Genomic DNA, 27499 nt, shown 5'->3' with positions numbered 1-27499 from the left:
ACAATATCTTTATCCTTCTAGTTGACCAGTAAATAAGTATCACAACAAACTCTGCCCATTATATAACAATCTTTATATGAATTCCATCAATATTTAGAGCTTTTACCTAAAATGTAAGCATTACACTATATATGTTATGGCAGTTTCATTCAGGCCCGGGCCTAGGTCGGCAAAAAATAGGGGCGGCATGCCGCCCAGCCGCATTATGGGGACGTGTGCGTCCCCATTCAATTACACCAGCTGCGCCAGTGTTTTTTCACCGGCGCGCTGGGAAGGGGAAGTGTAGGCGGGCGCCAGGACCGCGCGGCCGCCTGGTCGGACTGCGGCCTAGGGTCGGCCGGCAAAGAAATCCAGCACTGGTTTCATTACCATATACTATATACAATGACTAACAATCTTTTTCTTTCAATTCTTTCTACTCTACTTCTGATATTTTATTTTTCCCTCAAACTTCAGATATTGCAAATTCAGTCCAGAGCTGGGTCCACAACAAAGTCCAGACTCATTTATTAATTTTATATTATAATATTTTGTACTTTTTTTTTAAAGAACCTGGAAAACCTTTAGTCGGCAGTGAAAATGTGGCCATTTCAGCTGAATCATATTTCATATTTATTTGACTTAATTCTTTCACTACTTGTCAAGCAGCATTATTTTTCTTTAACGGTAACAAAATAATCTCGTTCTTGTTCCATCTCTCCAGTGTGCTGTAGAAGCACTTGTGGTGAACACACATTACTGCTAACTGTTATGATGTTTGCTGTCAAAGCCATTTATTTATGCAACTGCTGTGGAAAGGCCCCAGGCCTAAGGCAGCCATGAAAGATTTTGGAGTCATGGTGTGGGGTCATGAAAGGGGAAAAAAGCAGAGAGACAGAGAGAGAGAAGGAGAAAGAGAGAGGGAGAGAGACTCCACTGATTAAGAGAAAGGAACTGACACAGGAAATGGTTACATATGGCACAGATTTATACCATCCGGAACTTCCCTTTCAAATCTCATTATATCCAAGGCTTAGAGCTGTGCAATGGTGCCGCCACATTTGTTTCTTGTTCTGGCGTCCAATGAAATTACTGTGGAGCTGGAAACAGATGGCAACGAAGTGATAGTTTCATCACTTTATGGTGAGAGCCAGTTTATGTCTGGTGGATCCCAACTGACAGATTTAGTTCAAGCTGAACAACTTTGTCTTAACATCGTCACAACGTGGTTTAGTGTAAATATGTGTAATGTATATTTCAGGTCAAGAAAAGAATGAACTAATAGGCAAAGCGTTTGGGAAATCCCAGAAATAAATTATAGGCTTATTTACTAATGGGGTAAAAGATAAATTGACAGAAGTTATGAGCTAAGGGGGCCCAACCTGAAGGCTAGTTAGGGGGAGATTTGGGATGAGTGCTTATTTGTACCCTGGGTACCCCTGGAACTATAGCAGGGTGACACCCCAATGTTTCTATATATCTGTAACCTTGTTATGAGCTAAGGGGGGCCAGTCTGAAGGTCAGTTAGGGGGAGATTTGGGGTGAGTGCTTATTTGTACCATGGGTACCCCTGGAACTATAGCAGGGTGACTGATACCCCAATGTTTCTATATATCTGTAACCTTGTTATGAGCTAAGGGGGGCCAGTCTGAAGGTCAGTTAGGGGGAGATTTGGGGTGAGTGCTTATTTGTGCCCTGGGTACCCCTGGAACTATAGCAGGGTGACTGATACCCCAATGTTTCTATATATCTGTAACCTTTTTATGATCTAAGGAGGCCCAGTCTGAAGGCCAGTTAGGGGGAGATTTGGGGTGAGTGCTTATTTGTGCCCTGGGTACACCTGGAACTATAGCAGGGTGTCTGTTACCCCAATGTTTCTATATATCTGTAACCTTGTTATGAGCTAAGGGGCTGAAGGTCAGTTAGGGGGAGATTTGGGATGAGTGCATATTTTTGCCCTTTGCCCTAGATACCCCTGGAACTATAGCAGGGTCACTGTTAACCCAATAGTCATTTAACACACACACGTGAAATGGGTTATTTGTTAAGTTTCGAGGTGTGTTTTTGGCCGGAAAGCACATTTTCAAAATTTTCAAGTTTTCTTTTTAAAAAAAACTTCAAATTTGTTGAGATTTATTATACCCGACCCTGGAAATAGCTTGAATCTGAAAATACAACATCTAAAACCTGTCAAGGTCATGTAAGAATCAATGGCAGAGGTCCATTGAACCATTTGAATATGTTAATAGCCTTCATGATGTTTGAGTTTTTTTGGGGGCTAAAGAGGTCTAACCTTGGTGTACCCTCCATATAATACAGTAGGGCAGTGATCCCCAACCAGTGGTTTGCTCACCAACTCTTTGGATGTTGCATCCAGTTGCCTCAAAGAAGGTGCTTATTTTTGAATTACAGGCTTGGAGTCAAGTTTTAAGTCTTAATTGCATATAAACAAGGAGTACTGCCAAATAGAACCTCCTGTAGGCTATCAGTGCCCACAGGGGCTATCAAAATAGCAAATTACACCCCAGGGTGTTTTCATTGTTGTGTTGCTCCCCAACTCTTTTTACATTTGAACATGGCTCACAGGTAAAAAAAGGTTGGGGACCCCTGCACTAGGGTGTACTACCTGTCACTTGGGTCGGAAGGGCTTCCCAACCAGTGTTTGACTGGGGTGTATGGGGCCCACCTTGGCTGCAACCTCACGGCCCCCCACTACAGTCATGAGATCCACACAAGCCTGCCACCCGCGCATATTTTACATTTTCTTTGCCTGCAGTTTCTGGCAAGGAGAGGGGTCCTGGGTGGGCAGGCTCATCTGTTTTTTTCCTGATGTCCCACAGGCACAGTCCGAGCCTGTTGCCAACTTCCAGGGTGCAAATCTAACCTGGTAGGTAAAAAATAACAATTAATGCCACAAATATAAACACTGTTTACCCAGCTGCTTTCGTATTCTAGAAAATAAAACATTAAATGGCGTGATTAAATCTCTCCCAGGGGTCTTAAACTGATTTTGTATAGAGAGTTTTCTTCAGTCCTTGAATAATCTAACTCAATTCCAACAAAATTTGCATTGAAAATGTTCCCGTTTCCACTGAAACACATATAACTAATCACGTTCCAAAGCCAAAAGTCATGTTTGAGGTTTTAAATAAAAATATCCATCACTACTGCGATGAGAGATTTTCTCCATTTGCAAAGGGGGCTGAACCACATCACTAAATGTTAAAAGGTTTTGTTAACTTGGGGAAATCCTGAGAAGAGTATCCAATTAACACAAATTAGTTCCTTCCCTAAGAAACTATGGCAGAAGTACTTAGAGCATTGTTTTTTCCACTTATTGTTAATATATTTATATGAATGTTGTTAATTATATGTTTGAAAGTGGTCATATGAGGCCAGGATTATTTTAGACAATTTGATCCTGTTGAGTTGTCGGTTTTTGAACATCTTGCAGTCCCATTTGCTTGAAGTCAGTTGAACCAAATTAAAAAGTTCATGTGTTGATGGACATGTTGAGGGAATCCTACTCAGGGGTGTTAGGGTCATCCATAAGTACAAGAAGGGATGTCAGGTGCAGGAAGATTGCATGCAAGAGAACAGACGCAGACCAGGAGTCTTATTTGTTCTGTTCTACCATATTGGTGGACAGACCGTTTATTTATAGGTGGAGTACATACAGAATTAGTTAAAGGGATACTGTCATGGGAAAACATGTTTTTTTCAAAACACATCAGTTAATAGTGCTGCTCCAGCAGAATTTTCTGCAATGAAATCCATTTCTCAAAAGAGCAAACAGATTTTTTTATATTCAATTTTGAAATCTGACATGGGGCTAGACATTTTGTCAATTTCCCAGCAACCCCTGGTCATGTGACTTGTGCCTGCACTTTAGGAGAGAAATGCTTTCTGGCAGGCTGCTGTTTTTCCTTCTCAATGTAACTGAATGTGTCTCAGTGAGACATGGGTTTTTACTATTGAGTGTTGTTCTTAGATCTACCAGGCAGCTGTTATCTTGTGTTAGGGAGCTGCTATATGGTTACCTTCCCATTGTTCTTTTGTAGGGATGTAGCGAACGTCGGAAAAAAAGTTCGCGAACATATTCGCGAACTTGCGCAAAAACGCGAGCGGTTCGCGAACGGTTCGCGAACCCCATAGACTTCAATGGGAAGGCGAACTTTAACATCTAAAAAAAAAATTTCTGGCCAGAAAAATGATTTTAAAGTTGTTTAAAGGGTGCAACGACCTGGACAGTGGCATGCCAGAGGGGGATCAAGGGCAAAAATGTATCTGAAAAATCTGCCTGTGTGTGCTTGGAAGAGATAGTGTAGGGGGAGAGCTGTTAGTGATTTCAGGGACAGATGATAGTAAGTTTGCTGGCTAGTAATCTGCTTGATACTGCTCTGTATTGGAGGGACAGAAGTCTGCAGGGATTTGAGGGACATTTTAGCTTAGGTAGCTTTGCTGGCTAGTAATCTACTGTTCTCTTTAAACAACTGCCATACGTTGACCTTGTAGGCATTGTTTGCCCAGTTTTTTTGGACGCAGCCACTGAAGCACAGTTGCCAGAAAAAATATGCCATATAAATGCTGAAAATAGTAATTTTTCGCCATACGTTGACCTTGTAGACATTGTTTGCCCAGTTTTTTTGGTTGCAGCCACTGAAGCACAGTTGCCAGAAAAAATATGCCATATAAATGCTGAAAATAGTCATTTTTTGCCATACGTTGACCTTGTAGGCATTGTTTGCCCAGTTTTTTTGGTCGCAGCCACTGAAGCACAGTTGCCAGAAAAAATATGCCATATAAATGCTGAAAATAGTCATTTTTTGCCATATACGTTGAGTCAACGTATGGCAAAAAATGACTATTTTCAGCATTTATATGGCATATTTTTTCTGGCCTCTGTGCTTCAGTGGCTGCGGCCAAAAAAACTGGGCAAACAATGCCTACAAGGTCAACGTATACACTACTACAGCGGTGGATACGGATTACGTAAAATATATTATGGCTGCTTGAAAAAAGTCACTCCGGTGTTTTTTCTGGAGACGGTAATATTATGGATATTTAGACAGAATGTGAACAAGGTCACACAGCTAGATGGCGGGTTGAAGAAAACAGTGTGCAAATAATGGCTACAAGGTCAACGTATACACTACTACAGCGGTGGATACGGATTACGTAAAATATATTATGGCTGCTTGAAAAAAGTCACTCCGGTGTTTTTTCTGGAGACGGTAATATTATGGATATTTAGACAGAATGTGAACAAGGTCACACAGCTAGATGGCGGGTTGAAGAAAACACTGTGCAAATAATGCCTACAAGGTCAACGTATACACTACTACAGCGGTGGATACGGATTACGTAAAATATATTATGGCTGCTTGAAAAAAGTCACTCCGGTGTTTTTTCTGGAGACGGTAATATTATGGATATTTAGACAGAATGTGAACAAGGTCACACAGCTAGATGGCGGGTTGAAGAAAACAGTGTGCAAATAATGCCTACAAGGTCAACGTATACACTACTACAGCGGTGGATACGGATTACGTAAAATATATTATGGCTGCTTGAAAAAAGTCACTCCGGTGTTTTTCCGGTGTTTTTTCTGGAGACGGTAATATTATGGATATTTAGACAGAATGTGAACAAGGTCACACAGCTAGATGGCGGGTTGAAGAAAACAGTGTGCAAATAATGCCTACAGGGCAAATAATGCCTAAAAGGTCAACTTATACACTACTACAGCGGTAGTAAAATAAAAAAAAGTAAAATAAAAAAAAATGAATATTAAAAAAAAAAAATTAAAGTTGGTGCTGCTGAACTACTAGGAGCAGCAGATTAGCACACCAGTCCCACTCCCCAACACTGCTAGACTAATAGCACTGGGCTCTTATAGTAGTAGTAGTAGTAGTAGTAAAACAACAAAAAAATAAATAAAAGCAGTCCTTACAAGGACTACTGTTATTGCAGCAGTCAGCAGATGAGATCAGAAGCAGGACAGCTGCCCACTGCAGCTACATACAGAGCACTGCAGTAGAAGGTAGATTACTAGCCAGCAAAGCTACCTAAGCTAAAATGTCCCTCAAACCCCTGCAGACTTCTGTCCCTCCAATAACAGAGCAGTATCAAAACGATTACTAGCCAGCAAACTTTCAACTGTCCCTGAAATCACTAACAGGCAGCAGCTCTCTCCCTACACTATCTCTTCAGCACACACAGGCAGAGTGAAAAAACGCTGCAGGGCTTCGGTTTTTATAGGGAAGGGGAGTGGTCCAGGGGAGAGCTTCCTGATTGGCTGCCATGTACCTGCTGGTCTGGGGTGAGAGGGCAAAAAAAAGCGCCAACAATGGCGAACCCAAAATGGCGAACGTCGCGCGACGTTCGCGAACTTCCGGCGAGCGCGAACACCCGATGTTCGCGCGAACAAGTTCGCCGGCGAACAGTTCGCGACATCTCTATTCTTTTGTTTGGCTGCTGGGGGGAAAAAGGGAGGGGGTTGATATCACTCCAACTTGCAGTACAGCAGTAAAGAGTGATTATAGTTTATCAGAGCACAAGTCACATGACTTGGGGCAGCTGGGAAATTGACAATATGTCTAGCCCCATGTCAGATTTCAAAATTAAATATAAAAAAATCTGTTTGCTCTTTTGAGAAATGGATTTCAGTGCAAAATTCTGCTGGAGCAGCACTATTAACTGATACATTTTGATTTTTTTTTTTCCCCCATTACAGTATCCCTTTAATGATTTATGCTTTAAGGTGGGTTAGGGTGGTTTCCCACCATAACCAATTAGAGTTATGGCGGGAAGTATTTAGGTTTAGATATTACAAGTATGACATGACCATTCACCTAGTTCTGTCTAATGGTTTTGTCCCTGAATTTGGTAATCATTAACTTAGGGGATGTTTACTAAAGATGATAAACCTGATGGAAGTGTGGGGACTTTCTACTAATCTCATGCTGACCTAGAATATTATAGAATATTATTGAAGAAAGAGACTTATCTTAAAGTGGTATACAAACATGTATTAGATATGATATATGTGATTATAATAAAGGCCACCTTTACAGGGGCAGATATACTAAAATTTTGATTCAAATTGTTGGCAACAATTAGGCAATAATCTCAACAACAAAAAATTTTTAAATATTTTTTCATTAAAATTTTCCAAACTGAAATGTTCAAGATGTATAAATCAAAAAAATCTTGAAACTGCAAATGAACAAATTCAAGTGATTGGGTGGTGTATTTTCAAAATTCAAGCCATGTTGTAAATAAAAGTCAAATTAAGAATGTGATTTTCAGAATTTTTTTTTCACGAATTAAGGCAATCTTTCCAATTCTTTGAATTCAAGTACTTTTAAAAAACATGATAGCGGTCAAGAAAAAAAAATGATTGCAAAAAGATTTTGTTCTTCAATTAAATTTCAGAAAAAAAAGTCAAATTAGAAAACTAGAAAATTAGCCGCCCCATATTGTGCCCACCAGAGCCATATACAAGACCAATAAATCAATATTAAAAAAAAAAAAATATTCAGACTCCGCCATGGTCTGTGGATCCATATTGGAACTTTGTTTGTTTACAAATGGCAATTCCCTTGAGGGTCTTGCAAACCAATAATATAATAGGACACAATACAGTAATCACAGGATGATGAGCACATTCTCCAACTCTGAAGCCAAGATACACACCAAGCATCTCCATTCTATAAAGGTCTAATATACAATGCCTTTCTGCCCATTTCACCAGTATACAACAGAGAGAAGAAGAAGACTCTATCCTAACTTAAAACAGAACCTTCCATTGTTTTTGTTAATCCTCCCAGAAAATAACATATGTCTGCTCACTATTCAGCGGTCACTCAGAATTCATTAGGTCCTTCCAGCCTGGACAGTCTCTTAAAGGAAAGCCCCGAGGCAGATTTACTGCAGCCCATAATGTTCTGAGTCGCGCTATCTATTCACATCGATTATGAGAGTCAGCTGTGATCTGGCCTCAGCTTTTTCCCCCTTTGTCTTTTGGTTCTCTTACAAGCACCCCTACGTAGAGTTTCATGAGGAAATAATCAGATTAAGCCCCTAGCCGAGAGTTCATATGGAGTTCTTTTTTTTTCCTCAATGTGCTACTAACTGAATAAATGTGTTTTGTGGGAAATTGTAAATGACATTATGATTACTGAGGCCAGTGTGGGTTTCATTTAAAAGTGATCAAAATCACAGGCCGCGGAAAATTGTGATAGGCAGAAACACGTCTCAGAGAGGGAATTAGTTGTTGCTAACAACATCTTAACTCTTTCAGCGAATAATGGCTGGAATTATCAAATCCACGTAGTGGCAGCTACTTTAGGGATAAAATAAAGATATATGCAACTCAACACATGTCTCTATACAATAGACTCACTACATGCGCACTATCCTCAATGGCCAACAGTGATGTTTTCATCTAAAACAACCTTTTCCATTGAATGAAAGGATCTCATGGAACAAGTGTAAAAACTAGGTGGTCATCCTCCCAACCCTAAGCCACTTATAAGGAAATCATCTCTTTCTAAAGCAAATGCAGTTGTTGACAAATTGAGTTCAAATCATCTTCAGCTAATGAATCAGTTTATTGTAGCTGTAGATATTGCTTTGGATCACTGTGTCCAACTCAAGGCTTTAAGCCCCTCTCTATGGGGCAAATTTACTTTGCCAGGCGTAGATTCGCCAGGGCTGCACAAATTCACGATGATCCGAAGTTGCGCACAAGTTACCGATCATTTGCAAAGTTGTGCTAGCGAATTTACGCTATTGATGCCTAATTTGCATACGGCGGGAATTTAAAGTACAATGGACGTATGTGTAGCAGCAAATACATTACACTACACAAGCCTGGGAAAGCTTCATAAAATAAAATTCATCTTTTTTAAGCAAGTCCTATCTAATCTATTGCACTTCGCCTGGTCTGAGGTGGTGAAGTAAAGTCTGGCTCAAGAGGTAACGTTCACGAAAAACTGCAACTTAGCGAATTAGCATAGGTACTTCCCTTCGCCAGAGCGCAATTCACCCCTGGCGTAGAGGTGCGAAGTAGCGCTAGTGGCAAAATTACATCACCATGGCGAATTTTCACTAGCATTCGCCCCTTTAGTAAATTTGCCCCTATATTTAATCTCTGATCTCCAAATACTCTCCTTCACACAACCTTCGCTCTGCTTCTGACCTTCGTCAAATTTCCTGAAATCAATCCCATTACCTGCCATGGTAAAGACTTAAAGAGTAGCTTTCAATTCAAAATTTTGGGTACTAAAAAACACGAAAGCATCCCATTTTATCTCATGTGCCATGGCCTTAAGGGTGGAGCCCCACTAGTGTTGCAGGCAAAACAATGGATTTAGAGGTTCTACCAAAATGTTACATTTTTTAATCTTCTATATCAAAATGAACCTAGAGATATCTAAGGTATAACCCTTGCTAGACTCAATCAATTTACTACACAATTCTAAGCTTTAGAAAAGATGGGATAGACATAATTCATTGTTAAGATGTGAAATACAGAAGGGTTCATGTATTATCTGCAAGTGCAAAAATAAGTGCAATCCATGGTTTTTTTGCACTTTGTGCCTTGTCCTGCACATAGAAGAATTGCCCAATGGCAGGCAGTAAAGGTGGCCATACATGGGCCAATTAAAGCTGCCGACAGACAAAGTTGGCAGCTTATTGGTCATTGTATGGGGCCCTCCAACAGGCGATATCTGGCAGAAAATCATGTAGATTTTGATCAGGCAGGTTTAAAAACCCATTGGATCAAGCACTACATTTGTTTATTGATGCGGTCTTCTCTCCGACTGCCTGCATTCCCAGCGTTGTGATCCGATCGTTGGATCCTAGGGACTTCTTCTATGAATGGCTTCCTTAAAGAAGCTGTACTCTGCACCCTGTGCTGGTTTTTTTATTAGACACAAGTGCAGCCAGGTCCTGGATAGATTGACTCTTTAAATAAGAAATAAGGGTGTGCTTTTGCCGACATATTTCTGTAGGGAAAGGTAGAGTAGGTACAAACCTTTGTAAGACTACCCCATTTTTTATTTATGGTCCTTTATTTTATCTCTGTTATTTATCAACAATTTTGCCATTGGTAGTACTGCCCTTTATTACATTTCTTAGATGTCTTCCAAATTTCTGGAGACTGTAGCAAATGGGGAGATGAGGCTTCATTGACTGCATTGATTGAAAGGTTGAAGGGGCCATTGTTGCCAAGCAGTTACTATAGACAGCGGCCAGTACATTAAGCATTTTGTCAGCTAACACCTGGTGTGCATGTAGACTTGCACCTCAATGGAATCCATGGGGGGTTCCATGTTCTCTTTAAATTGGCTGCTGTGCTTCCAGGTACCCAGTGGGTTAAGCATGAAGCAATCATTCTTGCAGTCTTTAACAGGCTTTTTACTTGAGCAAAAGATTCCCATCAGATTAACCACAAACAAATTTGACTTGTGAAACAATCCTGCGTGTGGGGAACCTTCTCTCATGTATATTTATGGGTTCTTTGCAAGTAACATGTGTCTCTAATATATCTGCCATATTAAGAGCAGCGTTCAGAATACAGTAGAATAAAGTAAAGCAAAAAATACATAGTGATTTTGACATCTAAGTGTAGATTGTGTTACATGCTTGGTTCCTGCATTGCTTCTGCACCTCCCTCTGATGTTCTTCATCATTCGTCTCTCTGTCTGCTCTTCTACCCCAAGGCTTTGTTCTCCCATTAAAAGCATTCACTGAGAGACTCGATTAACTCTTTTGATTTTAAGTATCACCTCAATATACTGCAGATAAAAAACAAAGATGACTCTCTACACGCGGCCTGTCCAGGCAGTCCAGAAAATAAGAGTGGGGCCTTTGAGAAAAAGTAAAAGAGGGGCATTTGCAAAGCACCGCTGAACTTTATTATATCACATAAATCATGTGGGTCACATGAAAAAGGTGCAATTTTCAACAGACAATAAAAGATTTTCTAAGCTCTTGAAAGATGTTGGTTCGTAATATCCACATTTTGTTATATGTATCTGGAACTGGCAGAACTGTGGGGCCTTCATGGTCAAGGTGGTGCAAAGTGGTTACCATATATTTAAATGCAAATCTCCTCCCTTTTATATATTTCTTTCATTATTTTATTTTGTTCCTTCTTTATTTGAAATTGTGATCCAGAACTTGGTCTTTTTTCAACCCAATTTAGCCATATAAGGAAGAGAGAAAGACTTATTGGCCCCTTAGATCTATTATATTATCACCTGGATTAATATATTCCATCATCACGGCTCAATATCCTACTCAGAAATAAAGACTAGTATGTTGTATTTAAACACATGGGGAAGATTCATTAAAATTCAAATATCAAGGAAATTTACGGAAATCTCTGGAGAAATTATGAATTTAAATATTTTCAACATTCAAGCTATTTATAAGGAACACTTTCAAAAAATGAACGGAAGAATGTGATTTTCATAGCAATAGAGTTTTCTTTTGCCAATTCACGCAATTTTTTTTTTAAAGATGTTAAGATATAAAGGAAAATCCCTATGATCCCAAAAAAACACAAGTTTGTTCAATACGCTGGATAGAAAAAATGTAATTAAAAACACAGTAAATCAGCCTCTGTTATTACATTATTACATATAAAATGTGATTTTATTTACCCTCTCAAAAACCAAGGAACTCAACTGTCCACCTCATCGTACATCATTCTCTACTACGTAGAAAACTCTTCTCTTTGCTTAAGCCCATCTCTTTAAGCGCCTCTCTTTATTCTAAGATTTACTTGCATTAATGATAAAAAATAATAAATGTTTACTTTTCACAATGATTTGAGAAAATTAAGGAGAACTTGAATAGTTCTGAACTTGAGTTTTTCTGAAATTAAAAACATGTAAAAAAAATGTCAATTTAAACATGGCCAGGTGCTAGAGAAGTCAACGGAGGGATATTTTCAAAATTAAATATATTTTTTTTCAAGTTTTGAAAAAAATCAGAGATTTTACAGACTTATTGAAAATGAACGAAATAATGTTAGTCCATTGCAATCAATTACTGTAACTGAAAACAACTGCGTTTTTTCAATGCAAGTTTTTGAACTTGAATTCAATCAATTTATCAAATCGGCCTTTGAACGAGATTCTTGCGATTAATTTTTTAGATGCCTCAATCCCTTACCATATGTCTCTAGGGTTTTATTCTGGTTTTATTTATATGTGTCTTTGTTTTCAGGCATCTACAGGAAAGAAAGTCAATGCCATTATAACACTGATTTACGGGGACATATCTGTGAACAGACTGACCATACTGTAGTAGTCCTTGAAAGAATTGGAGACGTAAGGCAACCCATAACACCTGTCATAACCTTTACAGGTGACTTCATCGATACCTTTGTCAATGGCAACATTTCTGTACAACAGTGTTGTTATTCAGAAGACCAATCAATCTTCTACTCTATCTTACCAGCTAATAAAATTACAACAATATGCTTCAGTGGACCAGCTCCCAAAGCTATGAGACTTCAACTAATTGGAGGTCAAGAAGCTACTAAACACATTTTGGCATTTTTCTATGACACCCCACAAAGCTTCCACATTTTTTCAAAAGGAAGACGAATTCCATCATTTCTGCCCAACACTGAACTTGCCTTTGATGATAAAGAACAGGGATCAAACTTTTTCAGTTTCTCAGAAAGTCTACTCTACGTAGTTCTTCAAGGTGAAGAACCTATAGAAATCTGGACCAACCAATCTTTTTATCTGGCTTTATCTGTGGCAGAGGGGACTGGCACGGATATTCAGCATCAACTTCCAGCACAAGTGGCGCAACATTTTAACATTTCGCCAGCTCACGTTTCAATTCTTCAGACTTTAAAAGGAAGTTCCATCACATTAAGAGCTTTAACCAATAACCAAGCTAAGAGGAACCTCCACTGCCCTGTTACTTTAGATGATTCATCAAGGGCCAGGATGAAACGTGACCTTGAAAATAATGTCAGCCACCCCAATAAGAAAGCAGAAAACACCCAAGAGACCAATCTGGATGTCATAATATTGGAAATAATCAATCCTGTCAAATACGATTTTCCCCATTTAAGTTTGAGCCATTCTCCTTCAGTGGCACATGACCTACCTTTTAATATAGCTGACAGTGTTATTAGTGCTTTACAGACTGGAGAGATGGAGAAAATGTTTCCTATAGACATTGACTCATTAATGGTAATTGATCCAATGCAATTCTCACCGGGAAACAGCACAAGGTAAGTGCACGTAAAATGTTATCTATACAATATGGAACATTATGCAGATCAGAATACCTGTTCCTCATATTTGGTAACTTACTTTAGTCGAGTCTTTTGCTAGTTTCTGGTAGTGGAATTCTAGGTACAGCTGGATTAACAACAGCATCTTATGAAGCAGCCACTGGGATATCTGGGACATTTTACACCCAGGGTTGGACTGGGCTGGCCTGACACCAAAGAAAAAACCAAATGGGCCTTGCTGACCCAGGACTCCCACTCCCTACTGGATACTTGCAGGTGCTCCCAATCCCCAGGGCAAGGAAAATGTAAAATATGTATGGGCAGGCAGGCTTGTCTGGAGTTTGCATCTGGGATGAGGAAGCTCGATATTGGGGTCTGGGGCCTGCAGGGTGGGGTATGATGACCTGGGTGAGGGGTCCGCTTGGTGGATGGGGGGCTCTGAGGCAGCAGCCCTGGTGGGCCCCAGACACCCCAGTCTGACACTGCTTCCACCAGGTCCTGAGCAAGTTGATTACCTGTCCCACTTTGATGGTGGCTTTGATATAGTTGATATAGTTGCATCTATTTTTAAATGCAAATATATATTGGAGAAGTGTTTTGAACACCCATTAAATTCTTACTTATGCCATCTAAGAGAAACAATATGGCAGCTTTCACTAATATTTATAGCTGTTAATATTCAGCTATTGGACAATGAGAATTGCCTTCTAGAGACGCTGTATGCTCTACTTTGAATTCCCTTGTATAGGGGAGGACATGCCCTACGGGTCTTTTTCCCTGCATCCATCTCATTATCTGTTCCTTCTCCTCTCGGCAATATTGCCTCTCCCATGGCACCCACAGCTTTCCAACGACACTTTGTAAATCAACACAAATTGTGTTTAATGTACGTGTTTGTGAACATCAAGCTCCCAGCCCAGGTTACCAGTTTTATTCTCTTAGTCTATTGCTTGATGTTATTTAAGACACGTAATGTTCCCTTTGTTCTCTCTGGTCTGTCTATAGGCCAAGCGCTTGCCCCCGGGCCGTAGTCCCATTAGCACCTGAAAATTGGATAACGACGCTGAATGACAAATCCCAGTGACTCGCAATAAGGTGTTAATCCCTTTCCTTTAATATCGGAGCAGCGTGTAATGATATTTAGACATCAACAAAGTCTCTTGACGACGCCACTGGGGTTTGGCTGTAGGATCTCGCCACCGTCTAACAATATGTTGGGTGACTGGCGTAACGAGGGAAACAGACACAAGAATCTAATCTCACCCCAGTAAGGTACACGTTGTATAAGTGCACAATCATTGCTAGGTTACTCTAATCAATTAACAGTGATTCTTACTGCCCAGTGATATATGGCGATCACCCTCGTTACAGCATAAGGGGAGAAATGGCCATAATTCAGCCGAAATGAGCTAGCCCGGGCAGCTAGGTATTAATTGGGTGTCGGTATAAAATGGGAAAGTGGCACGGCAGCAGAGGGGGATGGGGATGAGCGAATCTCTTGGCTGCTATTGACCTACCAGGAGATGACGGTGCCCTTTCCCTTAGCATTTGTCTATTCCAGTTTTCCCTATTGCGTGTCGCGTTGATGTATTATTAAAAATTAATTAGGTGACCTTTCACCCGCCCCGGCAGATTAAACAATTTCACTTGGATGTCGTCGTTAACGGGAGCCCCCACGTTTAATGATGATTTCTCTAAAAGGCCACAGAGATTGAATTTTAAGGCAACAGATTTATGGCACTATTATAACAAGTCGTAAAGAGCCAACTCCACCTGCGCTGCACTTCCAGGTTAGAAATAAGTGGGGAGGGGAATCAGCGAGCAAAGTTGCTTTGTAGGTAAAATGCAGAATTGCGTCAACCACTGATATAAGCAGGTGTCGGTGACATATACAGAAATGTTGTTCTCAGGGATGAGCTAAATAATGATTTTTGGGTATGAGGTTGGGTTGTACCATAATCCCTTAAATGCTATGCAATCTCCTGTGCCTGTAAGTGTTTTGAGTAGTGATGGGTGAATTTGTCCCGTTTCGCTGAAAAATGTGCAAATTTACCACTAAATTTGCAAAACGGCGAAAAATTCCGAAATGCATTAAACTCAATGGGCGTCAAAATAATTTTGACGAGTGGCAATTTTTATGCACGTGACTATTCTGACTATTTGACGTGATGGATTTTTCACTGGCGAATTTTCACCGCAGTTTTGTGAATTTATTCGCTGGTGGGGAAACAGGGAAATTCGCTGCAACTTTGCGCCTGGCGAATTTATTTGGCAATCACTAGTTTTGCGCATATCAAAAGGCAATGTGAAGCTGTGGCTCTAGAACTGAGGGGGCCCATTATATAAGAATGTACACCGCAGCTGTGACTGTGAATATCTGTGGATTGGATTGGGCTGTTGGAACACCTGGAAAAAAAACAGATGGGCCCTGTTCCCATATGGAACCCAAGCTCACTCCCCTGATCACAGCTGGATGCTCCTAGGCCTGGATTTAATTTGCAGGTGCCACTATGTCCCTGTTATTGGTTGATCGTGGCCGACCCCATCCCCTTCACACAATTTGCCCTCATAGGCTATAGAGATTGACAGGCAAATCTCCTGCTACCCCTAGTGCTTCAGACCCAATTTAGAAGTGGCAGGGTCACATAGGCCCGAGTCTTTTTGGCCTCTCCACAAAATTGGGCCTGGATACTCCCCCTGTCCCCTCTCCGCTGATCACAATGCTGGGGGGCGGGGATGTCGAGATTAGGGCCCTTGAGGTTGAAGCCCTGGTGGACCCCAGACACCTCATTAAACATTGCTCAAAACAAAAATTATATGACATGATACATTAAGGGGCACATTTACTAAGGGTTGAATATCGAGGGTTAATAAACCCTCGAATTCGACCCTCGAATTTAAATCCTACGAATTCGAATATCGAATTAGAAGGATTTACTGCAAATCCATCAATCGATCGAAAGAAAAATCTAAGGAAGAATCGAACGATTCGAACGATTTTAAGCGATCGATCAAAGGAATTTTCTTATAAAAAAAAAGCTTAGAAAAGTGATGGGGAAGGTCCCCATAGGCTAACATTGTACCTCGGTAGTTAAACTGCCGAAGTATGTAGTCGAAGTTTATTTTAAAGAGACAGTACTTCACTATCGAATGGTCGAATAGTCAAATGATTTTTACTTCGAAACGTTCGAATCAAAGTCGAAGGTCATAGTAGCCTATTCGATGGTCGAAGTACCCAAAAAATACTTCGAAATTCGAAGTTTTTTTCATTCGAATCCTTCACTCGAGCTTAGTAAATGTTGCAAAGCTCTAGATACATAGGATCAAATGTTTTGGGACAGCGCTGTATCCATGAGCCCTGTACTGGGGGTGGCATGCCATTCAGAAGTACAAGCTAGGGACTTCATAGGGACACACGGTGCTAGGATGCCCTGTACTTACTATCTGCCTATGGCAAAGTGCAGGGTTTCTTTTGCATCTTCTTTATGTATAACGTGCAAGGTGCAAAGTAAGAAGCTAATGTGCACTAGTGCTTAGTACTTATCGCCCCTTAGAGCTCCTGCACAGAGCTGTGGGGTGAGGGGTATAGAGCTCATCATGCTGGAAGTGACATTTACGGGGATGTTTATAAGAAGTGACATCATGTGTGCCTGTATGTGTGACATCACTTCCATACTTTAGGGGCATTGGGTCCGGTGCCTAGGCAATACATTATGTTTTGGGGTTCTGTACCAGCCCAAAGGTAATAGAGAGGCACCAAATCCACTATTTTAGGATTTCGTCAAATCCAGAACATTATCCCAACCTTAATTTGCATATACAAATTAGTGTAAGGAAGGGTTAAAAAGAACCACACACAGACTTCTGGTAAGGATATCACTGATTCATTTATTCCACAGCTCTGGTTCGTGAGTCTGAGCCCCATTATAAGACTCTCTCCGTCGCTGATGATGCAGAAATGTCTTATGGAAATCGTAGAATCAGCGACCGCCAAGCCAGTTTCCATCATCCTGATTAGACTTTCACTTGCACTTGGATGAAATTCTTTAAAACTTTTTTGCAGAAATCTCTTATTACTTTTCAAATGCCAGACGGAATTGATGGGAAATATATCGGATGCCGGCCCTTAAACGCAGCGCGGAGAGCTCGGCTAATGATTCCTTATGGATTGTGAGCATTTAATCGTTTCAAAATGTTCTGCTTGTACCCATAGAGCTGTCAGTCTGGGTTATTTCATTCCATCAAAATGACACCAAATGCCTTCCATTCCCTCTTCCTCCATTGAGCGGAGTCTCCGTATTTACCTAATGTGCGCGGACGTTTAACAATGACTTCTATTTGCTTTTAACTTCCTATTCTTTTATTATTCATCACTGGGGTCTACAGGGGGAGGCAAGTGTTCACTTTAGATTTTTATCAAATTATGTCACAAAAACAACTCTACATCATATATATATATATATATATATATATATATATATATATATATATATATATATATATATATATATATATATATATATATATATTGTTTTTTTTAAATAAAATATTTGAATATGAATATACACCATAGGGATAATTTGCTAAAGAGTCATTGATTTTTTCATGGAAGGAATATTTGAACCTCACTACCCAACTTACCTTACTTGAGTTAACTTTTAGGGGCAGATTCACTTTAAGGATGAAGTGGCTAACGCTAGGGACAATTTGCCGGCATTGCCATCTGTAGGGACATCGCCAATTCACTAAGAGGCGCAGACAATTTTCTAGTGAAAGAGACTGTCGCTAGCGTTCGTTCACACACTCTATCGGCAAGGGACTTTTGGTCTGGCGAATGGTCGTTGTTCCGCAAATTCACTAAAGTTCGGATTTTACTGAACGTTAACTCTTTCGTCAGAGTTTCCTTCATCACCTTAGACCAGGCGAAGTGCTGAAACAAACCTACGTCTTCCTCAATCTGATGTCAGTGACATCATATCCTGTACACCAGAAAGTCATAAAAAGTGTAAAAAAACGCTGGCGACTTTTCTTTTTTTAAAACGGGATTGCCTTCAAAAGTCTAAACTATTAAAGGTTTTTTTTGTGTGTGAACATTTTATTGAACACATTTGAAGGTGGGCTCATGAATAGGGCATTAGAGGAGCTTTTATTTCTTTATTAAGCTCCCTTGGACATTTGGAATAAAAAGTGGCCACTTCAAACATTTCCACCAATCTCTAAAAAAAGAAGTGTATACGACTTTTATGCTCCTCCCCTATTCAAATTGACATAATTGGCGTATGACTACTAGCGAATTTTCGCTAGGCACAAATGAATACTGGCAAATCTTCGCTATGAAATGCTCGCACTGAAGAAGTATCGCTAGCGAAAAGTCACCAGCGTTCGGCTCCCAGGACGCAACTTCGCATTTAATGAATTAGTGTAGTGGTAACGAATTTGTACCTGGCGAAGTGGCGTCGAGTGTGGCAAATCGGTCGCTGTCATAGTGAATTTGCCCCTTAGTATGATGTACAGCAGTGATCCCCAACCAGTGGCTCATGGGCAACATGTTGCTCTTCAACCCCTTGGATGTTGCTCTCAATGGCCTCAAAACAGGTGATTATTTTTGAATTCCAGGCTTGGAGGCAAGTTTTGGTTTTATAAAACACAGGTGTATTGCCAAACAGAGCCTTCAGTCCCTATCAAGGCTACTAAATAGCCAATCACAGCCCTTATTTGTTAACCTCAGGGACAGGGTCGGATTACCCCCAGTTGCAAAATATGAGGATATTAGAAGTTACCTCGGAGTTCCATGACCTGTATAAAAACATTCGGCCTTCGGCCTCGTACTTTTATATGGTCATGAAACTCCTCGGTAACTTAAAATATACTTATATTTTACAAGAGGGGGTAACTTTATTCACTATATAATTTACAAGATATTAATGGATTTTGTGTATTATAGGGTTGTGTCAGTACAGGATCGAGAAGCGTAAAAATGGATTTTCGAATACCAGAATTGTATTTGAATCAATTTATTATGCATAATTCGTTAATTTTGCAATGTCAGTTATTTTTGGCTCATTTCAGTCCATCTTTAATTGTGGCTTCCATTAAAGGGGTTGTTCACCTTTAAATTAACTTTTAGTATGATGTAAAGAGTGATATTCTGGGAGAATTTGTAATTGATTTTCATTTTTTATTATTTGTGGTTTTTGAGTTATTTAGCTTTTTATCCAGCACCTCTCCAGTTTTTTAATTTCAGCAATCAGGTCGCTAGGGTCCAAATTCCTCTGGAAGCTGGAAAGAATCATAAGAAAAAGGCACAAAATTATATAAAAAAACACAAAAACTATAATAAATAAATAATGAAGACCAACTGAAAAGTTGTTTGCCGTTCTATAACAGACTAAAAGTTAACTTAAAGGTGAACCACCCCTTTTAAGTGTCCATCAATAACGTGACAATCAAGATCTGAACTCATACTCTCATACTCGGAGGGGAGAAATTCATTCAGTTTGCATTCCTTGACTATCAACAACCATACTGGACTTATTTAATATTCTGTAACTTGCCCATTAAGGCCTGGAGACTGATACAACGGGTCTTTACAGATTGCTTCTCCTAAGACCCACTCAACCCCACACACACCCCAATTCCTTGGCTATTTTGCCGGTGGAAGCAGTCAAGGCTTGGTCACATTGTTTTTCCTGCACCAGCTTTTGAACTTACAGGTATGGGACCTGTTATCCAGAATGCTCGGGACCTGGATAATGGATCTTTCTGTAATTTAGATCTTCATACCTTGTCTACTAGAAAATCACAAAAACATTAAATAAACCCAATAGGCTGGTTTTGATTCCACAAAGGATTAATTATATCTTAGTTGGGATCAAGTACAAGCGACTGTTTTATTATTACACAGAAAAAGGAAATAATGTTTAAAAATTTGGATTATTTTATTATAATGGAGTCTATGGGAGAGGGCTTTTCCGTAATTCAGAGCTTTATGGATAATGGGTTTCCAGATAACAGATCCCATAACTGTACTTAGTATCATTATCAGCAAAGATTTTCTCCTCTTTGTTTGTGTATTTCAGAGAGGAGTGAAGGCCAAGTGTTCCCAATTCCTTGTTTCTCTGCCTCTAATATCCTTCTCTGCATTAACCTGTTTAGCTTGTTATTCTCTGCCTTCAAAATCGCTTCTTTAAAAGGGAAATTAGGATCACCTAAATAGGGCACGTAGTGTGCATGGCAGGAATAGGAAACAGTAGGGTGTTGCGTAGATGTAGCCTAATAATCATTCTCCCCATGCGTTTAGGGAGATGTCTGGAAGCACCTGCTGAGGGAACCCATTAAAGAGAAATGACTGGAGGAGGGTGGAAGGTTACAAGGTGGTCAATTGCATTTATGGAGCTCTCAAGTGGAAAGAACAATGTTCTGTGCTTACACATGTCTCTGAATGGAACATTCGACTGCAGCGTGATTGCCGTTCTATTTCAATAAGGTCTAATATGTTGGGAATTAGGAGAAGCACAGTTTCTATTAGCATTCCAAGAACTGGAATAGCAAAGGTTGCATGTAACCTACATCGGCTCCAGTTATGTGGCGTAAAACATAATATGGCCTACATACAGCTATGGGACCTGCTATCCAGAATGCTTGGGACCTGGGGGCTTTCCGGATAACGGATTTTTCCATAATTAAAGTTAAAAGGGCACCAATCATAACTAAAATCATTTCCTAAGTAAATGCACTATGTGAAAGTTCAAGAAATCCGATTTTTAAAATAGTTAGAATTGTTTGTATAATGTAAATGATCAGCTCACTATTCCTTCTGCAAGATCTCCCCTATCTCCCCTGCAGTTCTAGCTGAGGCAGCCATCTTGGATTTCACTGGCTCCTCCTACCTATATCTTCCCAGATAACTGTAGCTTTGAAATCTCGCACATGCTCAGTTGAAATTCCTTGTTGCTTATCGACCCTTCTAAGCTATTTTCAAATCAGCCAAACCTGTGTGTTAGCTGCTGTTCAGTAGTGCTGCCACCTGCTGGAAGTTAGTGTGTGCCCTTCATTTGCATAATGACATCACCAGCAGGGGACAAGATAGGGAAATCTCCTGATACTTCTAGTGGAGGAGATTACTAAAACAAGGCATTCTGGGTAGAAAACTCAAAGCAGTGTTACAATCTGAGCATGCTCCTGAAATTTGCATATTATAGTCTCTGTTATAGTCTCAGTATGGCCTCCCTCAGTGAAAGAACCCATTTGACAAAGTAAGGTTTTTTTTAAAACCTGTAGTTTTTTTCAAAAAAATATGTAGTTTGATTAAACGTGTTTATGTTGTACTGGTCAGATTGTTAATATGTGTTTGATTTTGGCTGTGATAGGTGCCCTTTAAAGGGGACCCATCACCCACTCATGAAAATCTGTATAATAAAATGAATCATGAAACCCAAATTCTTTTTTTTATTAAAACAGCCATACTGGCTATAAACTCATTTAAAAATTTCAGCTGTCAATTATATATTGCCTGCCCCTCCTTTATGCCTTAGGCATAGAGACGGGGCAGGCAATTACTTTCACTTTCCATTCTACAATTCCTAGATGTCACTGCTCTCCTTACATTCCCCTTTCATTTCCAACATTTAATGTTGTGGCCTGTACTCAGGTGTGGGCACAGGTGCCCCATTATGGTGTATTAACAAGATTTTGGCATGATTTGGCAAGATTTTAGCGTGCCTTAACAACACAAAATGGCTGCTGCCTGCTTGATGTGATTGTGATTTACAAGACTAGAAGAAATACAATTTAAATCATGAATATGGTATAAGTGAACTTTATTTTGCTTGAATAACATTATAAAACAGGATTTGGAATTATTTTTTAGGGTGACAGGTCCCCTTTAAACATGAATTAAACCCAGTAGGATTGTTTTGCTTCCAATAAGGATTAATAAAATCTTAGTTGGGATTAAGAACAAACTACTGTTTTATAAATACAGAGAAAAAGGAAATAATTTTTACAAATTTGAATTATTTGGATACAATTTTATTGGAGAGCTTTCTGGATAACAGGTTTACGAATAATGGATCCCATACCTGTATTAGTCTACTACTAAAGATTCTTATAACATGATAGTTGGTCTTGTCCTGGAAATAATTGAATACCACCGTTACAAGTTGTATAATGCTTTAAATGTTCTGATTGGCTATCGGTGGGTCTTATTTTATGGTATTCTGTGCGGTGAATTAGTTGTTACTCCTGATGACCATATGGATAGAGTTCCTCCAGATTGTGCCAATACTATGACTGAAGATGATTTGGTTCTGCAATACCATTATACCAAGATTAAAAACAGGCTGTTGTTATATTATAAATGTTCTTATTAAATGTGCTGATCGGATGCAAATTATTCAAATACTGTCAGAGCTAGTGCTAGAGTTACTGGGCCCCACCACAAAATATTGTAGGGGCCCTGAAACCCTATAGGAGCATGATCTGGTTTACAAATATATATTGACACCCCCCGCTTTCTGTAGTTTTTGGGTCCATTACGAATGTACCTAATTCATCAAAAAAATCAGCCTCGAAGAAAGTTGGTGCGGGAAAAAGTCATGTCTTCTTCAAATCGAATCGTACGACTTTTTTAGATTTGACGCCGGGAAAACTCAACTTTTTCGGATTGTCGAACGAAAACCAGTCTGAGACCCTCAAAGATCATGAAGGCAAGAAACATCTTCACAAGACTTCAACAAGTTTTAGCTGGAGTATTTTTGGATTGGGAATTTTAAGCAGCTCTGGAGCATAATAAATCTTGTAAAATTCGAAGTATTTTTTGCCTCTAAAAATTGAGGCTTCATAAATAGAGCTCTTAGTGTCCTTCAGTTCTGATAGGCTACAGGTTCATCTGGTACTGGTAAGGCCGTTGTTGGTTGGAAGTAGCTCAGGTTTGTATTTGTTCTAATTCCAGCTTTTACTTTACAGCAGCGAAACAGGGAATGATTTTGCAGTGTATGTGCGGCCGCATGCTATTCACATTCATGACCAGCCTTTCCATGGTTATGAGGGAAAACCTCTCCTTGTGCAGCCAAAGGTCAACTTCTTGGATATAAAGGTACAGTGATACAAAAGACACAGTGGAAAACTGTAAAACTATATTTTAAGCAATTTTCACACAGGTCTTTTTCCTGTCAACATTGTTTCTACATAGCTTAACCCACCCCAATATGCCCCAAACCTGCTCATCATTGGGTAAGTCTAGGGAAGTGCTATTCTGGACTGTCCATGTATATTATTTTTGCAAGTTTGACATCTTTGCATTCAATGTATGTAGCACACCCGTAGGTGGAACTGAGATGTGGGCTTACAGTGTGTGTACAGATTATACTGCTTGTAGTGTGCCCTAGACCCACAGGTACCCAAACAATTCCCAGCAACTCCCGGTACCTTGTAGACTCCAAATCACAGAGAGGTTTCTTGCAGCAATAACTGGTTTATTAACAGTAGAACAATCCAATAAATGAAATGAGCAGTCACATCTTTAAGGCAGATTAACACAACAGTGGCAAGTCCCTCCCAGGGGAGAAATGGGCAAAGTTGCCAGACTCCTGAGGCAACTCCTCCCTGAGCATAGAACACTGGGCTTGGGATCCTCAGCCTGGGGTATTCTATCTTGGAACCCTAAAAAAAGAAATGGGAATCACCTCTGCCAAAATAAATAAAAAATACAAATTTATTTATGACTATTAAAAAAAACATAGGGAAAGGTAGACGCATCATCACCTGACACGTTCTGAACGCATCTTGTATTTAGTCATAGGAGCCTATGACTAAGGACTAGATGAGTCCAAAACATGTCAGGTGGTGATGTGTCTACCTGTCCTTATGTTTTTTAACTACCTTCCTACTTACTTGATCACTACCTTCCCTGAGACTTCCTCTTGCACTTAGAACGACTGTTACAAAACAAACTATAACTAACTAACCTTCTTTATACTTTTACCACAACTGTAGCCCTTGGCCTGTAACAACCTCCCAGAGAGGTGAGGTCCCAGGAAAGACCCTGAGCACATGGGGCTGTACCCCTTTATACTTTTGAACACTGCCACCTACTGGGAAGCCATAATTAATTCAACATACAATGGAAAAGGAAGCAATAGCTGCCTGAGCAGATTAAAGAACCACTTACTGTAGGTGTCCAAACATCTAAGGGAAACTGATTAAATCACTTACACTCAGGGTCTCTACATGTATTCTTTTAAACCCTTGTCTGATGGGTCATTCTGAATGTTCCTAGACAGCACATGGCAAGAGGAAGACCAAAATGTAACCCATACATGTATATAATATGGTTTCAGCAGTCAGGTGCCTTCATTGGTTATATGACTTACAAAGCACTAGTAGCCACTAACAATACTTGTAAGGTCCTGACAGAATGGGGTTGTTGTGAAGGGAATAGTAGAACTTGACTTGTCTGCACCTGACCTCAACACCTGATGTGAATGCCAGTGGAAGCCAGACCTAATCGCCCAACATCAGTGCCCAACTCCTTACATGTGAATAGAAGCAAATCCCTCCAAGAAATTCCCAGATGTGTAGGGTAAAGATGGTTTAAGCAGCAAAGAGAGGACCAACTTTATATACACACCTTTGCCTTTGGAAGGGGATATTGGATACGTAGGTGTCCACATACTTTTGGACATCTAGGGGGTTATTTATCAAAGTCCGATTTTATCTTAATATTTTCTGATACAAACTCCGATCAACGCTTGGGTTTTTTGAGCTTATTTATTATTAAATTATCCCAAAAATTTTCTCAGATTTTAAAGGTTTTTTTGGATTTTTCATCCGATTTCCATGTTTTTTTCGGATTTTTCACCTGAAAACTCTGATTTTTGCCTGAAAATGACAAAAACTTGAACAAAACCCAGCGCACATCAAAAAATCATTGAGACTTCTCCCATTGACTTATATGCAACCTTGACAGGTGTGAGATGCCGGATTTTCAGATTCTGACTTTTCCATCCTCTGGGTTTAATTAATTCTGAAAAATTGGAGATTTTTCAAAAGTCTGATTTTATAAAAAAAAAAAACGTGAATTTTTAGTGATTTTAGCTTTCAGAGTTTAGTAAATAACCCCCTAAGTGTACTTAGCATGTTAGGACCCTCATGACCTGTAGCTATTAAAAAAATGTTGACCGTAACAGCGAGTGCACCATTGTGAATGTTTCTCCCATTGACCTTTAATTGCTACTGTATGCCTCCTAGAAATGGTTGAACTGCAATTATATTTATATATTCCAACAGTCTTAGCTTTGAAATGTTTCTATAAACATGTCCTTCAAAACAAGCAGGGAGAGTAGGGTTAAATGTAATGTCTTCTCCTAATCACAGCATCAACAGCCCGAATCCAGAGAGTGAGGCTTTTATATGAATTATAAAAATGTTTTGGCATGCCTGTGTATGTTAATGTTAGCTCCTGCTTGTTTAAATACAAGGCATTTCCGTATACATAAGAGTTTTACAATACCCTCAGAGAAAGGAGAAAATGCGAGCAATTTCTGGGAAATGTTAACACAACTTTTACAAAGAGTGAAAATGTTAGTTTTATTCTCTGAAGGTAGCTTTTACAAACACAAAAAAAAGTTTAATGCTTGGATATTATAACAAGTAAACCAAGTTAACCAAGGAAATCCAGCTACTGTGTTACATCACGTCTCACCGAAAATCCAGTTATTTAGATGAATGTGGTCTGATAGAATGGACTACAGGATTCCTATAGTGTTCCTCAGGCATGCAGTACTTTCTGTAGTGACCTCAATAGGCTAAACAAGGGGTTACTTAAACTTGCTTCAGTCCCATCAAAGATGTTTGTATGGTGGGTTCAGGATACAATAAGGTAAGAGTATGGCACCGGGGAACAATGTTAAAGCAGAGCAAGGTGGAAAAAGGATGAAGTCAATCAATTATTCAAATTTAATGTCATCAGTTGGTTAATGTTCCAGTACAGGTATGGGACCCGTTATCCAGAATGCTTAGGACTATGAGTTTTCCGGATAAAGGATCTTTTTGTAATTTGGTTCTTCATACCTTAAGGGGCCGATTCACTAACTTCGAGTGAAGGATTCGAAGTAAAAAAACTTCGAATTTCGAAGTGTTTTTTGGGCTACTTCGACCATCGAATGGGTTACTTCGACCTTCGACTACGACTTTGAATCGAAGGATTCCAACTAAAAATCGTTCGACTATTCGACCATTCGATAATGAAAGTACTGTCTCTTTAAGAAAAAACTTCGACCCCCTAGTTCGCCATCTAAAAACTACCGAACTCAATGTTAGCCTATGGGGAAGGTCCCCATAGGCTTTCCTAAGTTTTTTTGATCAAAGGATATTCCTTCGATCGTTGGATTAAAATCCTTCGAATCGTTCGATTCGAAGGATTTTATCGTTCGATCAAAGGAATAATCCTTCGATCGTTCGATTGAACTATCTGCGCTAAATCCTTCAACTTCGATATTCGAAGTCGAAGGATTTTAATTCCCAGTCGAATATCGAGGGTTAATTAACCCTCGATATTCGACCCTTTTTGAATCGGCCCCCAAGTCTACTAGAAAGTAGTGATGGGCGAATTTATTCGCCAGGCGCGAATTCGCGGCGAATTCGCGCGTTTCGCCGCGAGCGAATAAATTCGCTAAAATTCGCGGCAAAAATGAGCGCCGGCGCCAAAAACGGGCGCCGGCGTCGGAAAAACGGGCGCCGGCGTCAGAAACGGGCGCCGGCGTCAAAAATGAGACGCCAGCGCCGTTTCGTGAATTTTTCGCCGTTTCGCGAATTTCGCCCGAAATTCGCTAATTTTTCGGCGAAGCGAAACGGCGCAAATTCGCCCATCACTACTAGAAAGTCATATAAACACTAAGGGGCACATTTACTAAGCTCGAGGGAAGGATTCGAAGTAAAAAAACTTCGAATTTCGAAGTATTTTTTTGGGTACTTCGACCATCGAATAGGCTACTACGACCTTCAACTACCACTTCAATTCGAAAGATTCGAACTAAAAATTGTTAGACTATCCGACTATTCGATAGTCGAAGTACTGTCTCTTTAAAAAAAAACTTCGACTACATACTTCGGCAGTTTAAACCTACCGAGGTACAATGTTAGCCTATGGGGACCTTCCCCATCACTTTTCTAAGCTTTTTTTGATCGAAGGAAAATCCTTCGAATCGTTCGATTCGAAGGATATCATTGTTCGATCAAACGATT

At 39.8% G+C, this 27499-nt stretch overlaps 1 protein-coding gene across 1 annotated transcript in view; it reads left to right on the top strand.

Moving 5' to 3' along the window:
- pkhd1.L (PKHD1, fibrocystin/polyductin L homeolog) overlaps positions 1 to 27499 on the top strand; it is a 329488-nt gene that overhangs the window by 264864 nt on the left and 37125 nt on the right. Inside the window, exons 60-61 of the mRNA XM_041563601.1 lie at positions 12226 to 13252; positions 23222 to 23351. Of these exons, the coding sequence (XP_041419535.1) occupies positions 12226 to 13252; positions 23222 to 23351 (1157 nt within the window). The remainder of the gene's footprint in view (positions 1 to 12225; positions 13253 to 23221; positions 23352 to 27499) is intronic.

Source organism: Xenopus laevis, chromosome 5L (assembly GCF_017654675.1).
Source record: "Xenopus laevis strain J_2021 chromosome 5L, Xenopus_laevis_v10.1, whole genome shotgun sequence".
Taxonomy (NCBI): Eukaryota; Metazoa; Chordata; class Amphibia; order Anura; family Pipidae; genus Xenopus; species Xenopus laevis.
Note: the sequence above shows the minus strand (reverse complement) of the source record. Positions and strands in the feature narration are given on the sequence as shown.